The 9,137-nt window shown below is 41.9% G+C and overlaps 1 protein-coding gene across 4 annotated transcripts in view; it reads right to left on the bottom strand.

Annotated features, from left to right (window-relative positions):
* Nucleotides 1–4,029: 4,029 nt before the first annotated feature.
* The window catches only part of AGL (amylo-alpha-1,6-glucosidase and 4-alpha-glucanotransferase), a 92,914-nt gene continuing 87,806 nt past the window's right edge, over nucleotides 4,030–9,137 (bottom strand). For all 4 annotated transcript variants that reach the window (XM_075833342.1, XM_075833340.1, XM_075833341.1 and 1 more), the window contains one exon: nucleotides 4,030–4,736. In XM_075833342.1, coding sequence (XP_075689457.1) covers nucleotides 4,619–4,736 — 118 coding nt within the window. In that variant the 3' untranslated portion in view covers nucleotides 4,030–4,618. The remainder of the gene's footprint in view (nucleotides 4,737–9,137) is intronic.

The following is a 9,137-nucleotide window of genomic DNA, read 5'->3' as shown; positions in this document are numbered from 1 at the left end:
TTCAGAATCCTGATACTTCTGTAGCGTTTCTGTGACATTTACAGCAAGGCAAGCGTAATCTCGCGAAATTACGATGTAACCTGTCATTTCAAACGAGATTACGCTTGCCTTGCTGTAAATGTCACAGAAACGCTACAGAAGTATCAGGATTCTGAATAGACATCATGTCCTGGCTGGAGGTAATGTATATTCATTGTCAGGACACTGCAGTAACGTTATAGTGTGTTTATGTGGCTGCACATAGTGATATAGCTATATCGCTATGTGCTGTGTAAATGAATGGGGAGAAGTGTAAGACGCTGACTGGTCACTGATTGGTCAGCGTCATACACTCCTCTGTACAACGCCCACTTGGCCAAAAAGTAAAACACGCCCAGTTGTTCTCATTAGCATAAAGCAAATATAGGTCATAACTCCGTCAAAAATTATCGTTTTTCTAAATAAAAAAACACTGCTGTAATCTACATTACAGCACCGATCACATCATATACAATATAGGGCACTTATAATGTGGTGACAGAGCCTCTTTAAGTTACAGTAGCCAGAGATTCTTACCGACTGTTGCAACATGATCCAGGCTGCAGCTCTGTCAGGACAGACAGAAGAGGTAGGGGGAGGGAGTGCAGAGAGGCTCTGCTTCTGCTCAAAATGGCCCCTTCTCCACTGCTGGGATGTAACAGTTAGCTGAAGGAGTTGCAAGCATGTGTAATGTGTGTAACTATATGTGTGTGCAATGTGTATGTACTGTATGTGCTTGTAATGTGTATGCTTGTGTATATGTGTGTGTCATGTGTGTATGTACATACGTAGGTATATGTGTGTGCGAAAAGTATGTATGTGTGTATCAGCAGTACTATATATTTGTGCGTCATAGCGGTACTATAAATGAATGTGGTATAGCGGTACTACGGTATGTATATTTCCAGTATAGCAATATATATGTTATGCTACTTATATACATATCTATGTATATCTATATATAGATATATATATATATATTTTAGTTAAAGGGGTATTCTGGTTGTAACAAGTTATCACTTATCCACTGGATAGGTAATAACTGTCAAATCTTCAATAAGGGCCATACCTAAATACGAAGCTGTGGGACAATGGAATGCACTTCACGTGAGGACTACATATTCACTGTCCTTGACAGAGCTGTATCGCTGTATTTAGGCATTACTTCAACCAGACTAAAGATTCAACGTGCGCCCCCCCCCCCCCCAACATGTAAGTACACACATCTAGAATTTACTGGATATTTAGGTATTTACAATTTATCACATAACCGACGGATAGGTGAACTGTCAGATCGGTGGGTGTCCGGCGGCTGGAACTCCGACCGATATCCAGGAGGGTGGTCCCGTGTGCCCCGTTCCTGTTGTTGCCATAGACTTTGTATGAAGGGGCAGGGTGCATGCTCAACCGCTGCTTCATACAACAAGCAGGCGGTCCTGCTACTGGGGGGAACAGGAGACCCCCATCTTGGCGATCGTTGGAAATCCCAGCCATTGAAACCCCACTGACAGCTATCACGTATCCAGTGTATAGGTGATAAAGGCGTAATCCGGTTATACCAAAATATCACCTATACACTGGATAGGTGATAGCTTTTAAATCTGTGGGGGTTCAATGACTGGGATCCCCAGAACGGGTGTCCCGTGTCTCCTGTTCCCCCTAGCAGTAAGTCTGTTTACCAGGAGGTGTTAAATGGAGCGGCGTTTGAGTATGCAGCCAGCAGCTCCATTCAAAGCCTATGCCAGTGACGGAAACGGGGCACACTTTCCTTTAAAACATGTTTCACATTACTGTACTGTAAAGATGCATAGCCTTGTATATACCTCATAATGTGGGGAAGATCTGGCAGCTGGAGTACATGGTGTGTAGGAAGAAGTTAGCTCATCTGTATTACTTTATGGTATGGTGTAATCTGTGATCCTTTTAAGTGCTAGTATGACACCATCTCAAAGATTGCACCACTACTAGTTTCACAGTTCCTTTTTATGTTGACATTTTTCTGTTTGAGGTATGTTGTGGTTGGCAAACATATGGAAACAGACAACTAGTTTTAGGACAAAATCTCTTCCTTTTTATGTGATGTCTGGTATGTGCTGTAATTTGTCCAACTACACCCACCTTCCTCTTACTAAACATTATATTGGACTGGAGACTCTAACTAAGGTCCATTGTTACAAGTTGTGGAAGGCACCGAGTAGAGCAATTACAGTGGCTAGTGTAGTTGTTGCCGGGTTTTATGGATTGGCATTCTGCGAAAGAAGGGGCCCGCTGAGGCGCAAAGTGCTAAAATGCAGTCAGCAGGTTGGATCATAGCTCATTCTGCAAAGACATTCCATGTGGTAGGGGATGGCTCCCATGTAGAGACACTTATGTGGCTTACAAGCTCACGCATAATTTGACGCAGTTGACCCAAGTATGACTCCTGCGGTGGGTGAGGGGCCCTTACCTGGTTACAAACCTGCTTCACCCTGATTAAACTGTTTGTACTTTTCAACTGATAATAACTCATAGGAACTACTGGTTGACTGTCAACATGTCTGGTGAAAGTTTTTTTTTAAGAGGCCACAATACCATGTAGAGGTTTAAAAGATGTTCCTGGTGAGTCTAGTTGCTAACTTAAGGCCAAATGCAGACGAGGCATATTACGTGCGGATTTGCTGCTGTTGACGCAATCCTGTGCAAAATATATTAGACAGAAGGTTTTGATGGGTGTATCAACGGACACCCTTCAGTCACTTGTCCAGATCTGAATCCATTAGTTATATCGATGTATCGGAAAAAAGTAAGAAAAACACAGCTATGGTTTCCGATTGTCTTTCCATTCATCGGTCCTCTGACGAAAAGGTCGAACAGAAGATGAATGGAAGCCCGACGCGGATGTGAACAGGATACAGTTTATAGAAATTTTCCTTTTTTTCCCCGAGAAAAATGTAAAATTCATAAATGACAGCAGCCACCGAATCACAGAAAAACTTTACATGTGAACATACCCTTAGGTGTCATTAAGCAGTCCTAAAAATACAGGCTACTGGCAGGTGAGGAAGATGCCACTTTCCCCTGATAAGATACATTACAAAGTTTCATATATTCACATTTACTACTGATGTATGCACAAATAATAACAATAGGTACGCTTTAAGCACATTCATAAATATGCCCCACTTAGCGGCACGTACTGCCAGCATGAATTTTGTATTGGAGGGATGAAGAGGTAGAGTACCTATTGCCAAGTATAATCAAGATAAAATATGTGCTGTCCATATGGAGACAGCAGGTACAAGAAATGAGACAAGATAAACTAATAGTATAGGCTTTATTGCACAGATTTACAGGAGACCACAGACAAACATCATTGAAACAATCTTATCTGAAGTATACACCATGCAGTATCTCACACGTTCTGTCTGCACTGACCACATACTGTTTTCACAATGAAATGGTCAGAAAGACATTAATATACTTTCCTTTGTAACAGACTTAAAGAGACTCTGTCACCAGATTATAAGTGCCCTGTCTCCTACATAATCGGATCGGCTCTGGAATGTAGATAACAACAGTGGTTTTTATTTTGAAAAACGATCATTTTTGAGCAAGTTATGAGCAATTTTAGATTTATGCTAATTAGTTTCTTAATGACCAAATGGGCGTTTTTTTACTTTTTACCAAGTGGGCGTTGTGAAGAGAAGTGTATGAGGCTGACCAATCAGTGACCAATCAGTGACCAATCAGCATCATACACTTCTCATTGTTCCAGCCCAGCTACTTTCCCTGCACAATCACTCTGAGCTGGAACAATGCGGAGTATGACGCTGATTGGTCACTGATTGGTCAGCGTCATACACTCCTCTGTACAACGCCCAGTTGGTAAAAAGTAAAAACACGCCTAGTTGGTCATTAAAAAACGAATTAGCATAAACCTAAAATTGCTCATAACTTGCTCAAAAATGATCGTTTTTCAAAATAAAAACCACTGCTGTTATCTATATTACAGCGCCGATCAGATTATGTAGGAGACAGGGCACTTATAATCTGGTGACAAAGCCTCTTTAAGTAAATATGATGTTACTCTGCTTATAATGGACACATCTGACCCAATAGAATCCGCAGTTCTACCCATGCATATCTTATAAACGGATACTCTAATGTCTGACCCCCATCTTACAGTAGTAATGCTCAGCAATTATAATCCTAGTTCTCTATGTACTGCCTAAATCCCCCTTTATAATAATGTGAGAGCTTCTGCCGCAGCACCATTTTTTACCAGGAATCTGATGACTTTATTTACAGTATTAAGAACAGAAGCACTCAAAGTACTGTGTAATATGGTGACCAGTGGGCGCGAATGGAATTATTGTAGGACTGACTTGGGTTATGTGCAAAGTGAACAAGTATTTCACACAAAGTTTCAGACACTGTTTCAGTGATTAACAAACGACTAATCCCTGTGGTAAGTTTTGTAACATCACTACGAGGTCAGTTCCTTGCATACAGTTTCTCCAGAGCTTGAAATCATTCCATCCTCCTACTTCTTGATAGGATATAAAAATTCCAAAACATAAAATGAATGAAATAGCAATAAAATAATTAGTAGTGGGGTGATCTACAGGTCATGTAGGACCTCGAGCACCGCAGATATAGACCAGGCTTGTGTCTCACAGCTGAAGGGACAGTACTGACCATTTTCGTTGGTTAGCTCAGGAAGACCTTTCCAGGAGGATCTGGAGAAGAGAAATTCTCAACATTACAATGAAGTAGAGATAGGATGACTGGAATTACATTATTGAGTAACATAACTTGTAAGCTTTAAAAAAAGACAGAAGTCCATCTGGTTCAGTCTATTTTCCTGCAATGTTGATCCATTGGTAGCTAAAAACCCCCATGTGACAAAAGCCAATTTTCCTCATTTTAGGAAAAAAATAATCCCTAAATCAACGACCGATCTACAATAATCTGGTAACCATAACTTGTTATATTATTACAGTCATATAACACATCCAGACCACTTTTGAACTCTTAAAGTGAATTCATCATAACAACTTCCTCTGGCAGAGAATTTCATAGTGTCACTGCTCTTACAGTAAAGAATCTCCTTCTATGTTGTTGTAGAAACCTTCTTTCTCTAGACATAGTAGATGCCCCCTTGTTATAGTAACCGTCATTTTTGGAATATTACATGCACTTTTTTGGGGGTAAAACTGTCAGGCAATCTGCTGGCGCTTCTCATAGTCGGAATGTATTCCGCTGCCAGTGTACAGGAGCAAGAGAATCTGAGCTCCATGTGTATGTAGGGTCCTGGCAGTGCAGTGTGTGGAAGCTGCATGTCCTGTGCTGTGTGTACAAATCTCTATGTTATCAGATGACTGAACTGTTACACATTATACACAGACGTCTGCCAAATCTGACTTTCAGTGAGTACTGACACAGACACTGGTACACACAGCATATTAAATCTGCACAGTTTATGCTCTGCCATGTTCTTCTAGCCACATCCCTACTATGAACAGGAGCAGCAAAAAATAGTAGTCATACACATTAGATGAATGCTGGCCAAACCCACCGACTTCAGCAGGACCGGCCGACCATCCAATGTGTATATTGGTGTCCCGGCACTACCACTATGGCAGCTGTTTGGGGAAAGAAAGATCAGGCTGTTGGATATCAACATGCCCAATCCTTTTATTTCTAAGGAAAAAAGCCACGGCTTACTCTCTACTCCTGAGCCCAGCGTGAGTGTGCATGAGGCTCTGGAGGAATAGCCGTCGGCTGAACGTTCAGCCAACAACTATCTAAAATGCATCTTAAGGGCCAATTCACACGAACGTGAATCTCGTCCGTGTGCTGTGCGTTACAACACGGCCCAATTGATTTCAATAGGGCTATTCAGACATGTGTGAGTTTTCACACAGTGAGGCTACATTCACATGAGCGTATCAGATTCACGCGCGTGAAAAAGGCTTGTGGATCTGGTCCGTTATGCATCAGTGTGCTTTGCGAGTGGCATGCGTTATTCACGCACTCGCAAAGCACATCTTTTTTTGTTTTGTTATTCATTTCAATTGAATTGATGCACAAATCACGCATCGCACACAGATGTGCATCTGTGTGCGGTGCGTGGTTTTCACGCACCCATTGACTTCAATGGGCGCGTTGGTGCGTGATAACGCACCAATATAGGACATGCAGTGAGCTTCACGCAACTCACTCTCGCTGCGTGAAAACTCCTGCATGTGTGAATAGCCCCAATGAAATTAATGGGTCCGTGTGCTGCGTGTCATTTCCATGCACAGCACATGGACGTTATTCACGTTCGTCTGAATGAGCCCTGAGAATCCGTTGCGTGAAACTCACTGCATGTCTTATACTGGTGTGTGAAAAGCCGCCCATTGAAGTCAATGGGTGCGTGAAAACCACGGATGGCACAAGGATGCACATCCATGTGCTGTCCGTGTTTTACGCATCAATACATAAAAAAAACAAGTGCTTACAAGTGTGTGAAAAACGAATGACACTCGCAAAGCACAATGATGCATAACGCAACGCACACGGACAGATTTACGCACATTTTATATGTGCATAAATCTGTCACGCTCGTGTGAATGTAGCCTGACTCTTTAGCAATGACACTGAAAGGGCGCAGATACATCCCCATTAACCCCTAATGCTCCACACCTCTGCTATGTGGTAAGCTGAGGGGAAGGCCCTATGGCTAGCAATATGATAGAGCACTGTAACTGGAAATGTGATGGGGCAGTGTGGCTGGCATTGTGGTAGGCACTAAAGTACTGAATCTGTACCATATGACCTAAATATGACCCATAGGAAATGTACAGTAAAAAAAAAATTAAAAATACAGTAAATTCCTTGGTATAATGATATCATTAGACAGTTCTGTGTATTGACCTTTGATATATTTAAACATCATAAGAAAAAGATTACTGAATAGTTACATATTTTCTCATTTAGAGTTTATATATAGATATAATCCACAGAAACTGTTGGGTAACTTTGTGAACACATTTTTTTTACTTGCACTGGTCCTGATTAGCCTGTATTATAGCTCAGAGCTGTATTCACTATTCTTTTGGTTTCTACAGGAAACAGTCAACAAGCTTGTTGACAGATCCATCTATAACTGCTTAGCTGGGCTGATAAGTAGTGTGCACTAGTACAGTTAATGTTTCCTACAGAAGATTACTGTCAGTGCCAGAATACAAATCACCAGAGCAAGTTCTGTGCAGACATTGAGCTAGAAAGGGACAATGGAAGATTACAGCTCAGACATTTGCAGAATTGTAAATGCAGCTCTGAGCTATAATGCATACCGTGTGGTGAATGCATGGGCCAAGTATCTGGCAAACAAGCTTTCATATGAACGCACGTTCCCAATCATTGCCCAGTGTAAACAGGGTAACAATCAGCTGATCAGAGTTTGCTCGTTCATCGGCTGATCGTATCGTTTATGTAAAATGAAATATTATCATTGTTGGTAGCACGTCTCCCAGTGTATACAGGGAGACGTGCTGCTGACATGATGGAAATGTATGGGGACAAGTGCTCGTAGTAACGATCGCTCGTCCCTATTCATAGCTCCTTGTGAAAGGAGTAATCGAGCACTGATCGACGAGCTATCTTGTTGATCGGCACCCGTTTACACGGCCCATGTAAGAGAACGCTAAGGTTTAGTACAAGATAAGGAATTCAATGTGTTTACAAAGTTACCCGTTTTATGTACATTAATATGTAAACTGTAAAATAGCTTCAAGGTGTTAATGACATTAAAGGGGTTTTAGTACTAAGATAACCCCTTTCCATATGCCCTATTAGGACGTATGGACGTTATAGAATTGCGTCTCCTGCTCGGGACCCCCGGTCTATATGCCAGAGAATCACTAAGTATAAGCAGCTCCTGCTCCAGTGGATTCGGCCCATACATCTATTACATGGGTAGCCATTAATTTAAATAACTACCTATACTACATTTTCCCTGCAGAGGCCGCTCCAGGGGAAATGTATGGCTGGCCACAGTTTCCACTGTTAATAACAGTTGATCGCTGGGGATTTTAGAAGCTGGAACCGTGGTGGTCAGTTGACCATCAGACCGGATTAATTAAAAAAAAAAAAAAAAAGCGGTAGTGTTCGTGAGACAACCTCTTCTAAATGCTAGAGAGAATTTACAACATAGATTTTACTAAATACACTTTTATTCCATAGAACTCCTATGAGGCCTCAGGATGGACCCCGACCATATTCTTTTACCCTGGGAGTTATCTTCTCTGTATTAAAGGGGTTGAGAAAGGCTCTGTGTAGCTGAAACGTCGCATGGGTGAATACATTTTTGTTACTTTGGATGTGATCCCTGGATCTCTTATTTCTACATTGGTGACTATTACGGCAGGATCCAGTCCTGTTGGGCTTTGCACTCCATATCATCATTTTATTCTGGTGCTGTAAGGCTTCGTTCACATTAAAACAACGGAACCCTTGCACAACGGAGACAAATGGAAACCATTGGCACCAGATCCGTCACCGTTGAATTCAATGGTGATGGAAACTGAAACCTTTGGTTTCCGTTTGTGTCAGTCAGGGTCCTATTCCGAAGGAAAGCTCAGACGGAACGTGACCCTGGCAGATGTGAACGAAGCCTTATTTATTTTTTTACTTTGATACCTACAGGATATGTCATAAATGTCAGATAGATGTGGGTCCCACCTCTGGGCCACTTAAACCCCGTTCTTGCTTTTTTGGAGGTGCTCACGCTGCTTCCAAGCCACTTACTGATTACATGGTCGGGAGTTACGGAAACAGCGTAGCTCGCTGAGCTACGCTGTTTCAATAACTACCATAGAACTGAATAGAAGTTACGGAAATAGCGTAGCTTTCATGCTACGCGGCTTCTGTAACTGTCATTCACTACTATGGGAGCTACTGAAACAGCGTAGCTTAGCGAGTTACGCTGTTTCCGTAACTCCCGACCATGTAATCAAGAAGTGGCCGGAAGTCAGCGTGAGCAGAAAAAGCTAGACCGGGGACTAGGGGGGACCGTTCTATCTGACATTTATGACATAACCTTTGGATATTTCATAAATGTCTTTCATGGGATAACCCCTTTAATGTAACCA

The sequence above is a fragment of the Rhinoderma darwinii genome, chromosome 7 (assembly GCF_050947455.1).
Source record: "Rhinoderma darwinii isolate aRhiDar2 chromosome 7, aRhiDar2.hap1, whole genome shotgun sequence".
NCBI lineage: Eukaryota > Metazoa > Chordata > Amphibia > Anura > Rhinodermatidae > Rhinoderma > Rhinoderma darwinii.
Note: the sequence above shows the minus strand (reverse complement) of the source record. Positions and strands in the feature narration are given on the sequence as shown.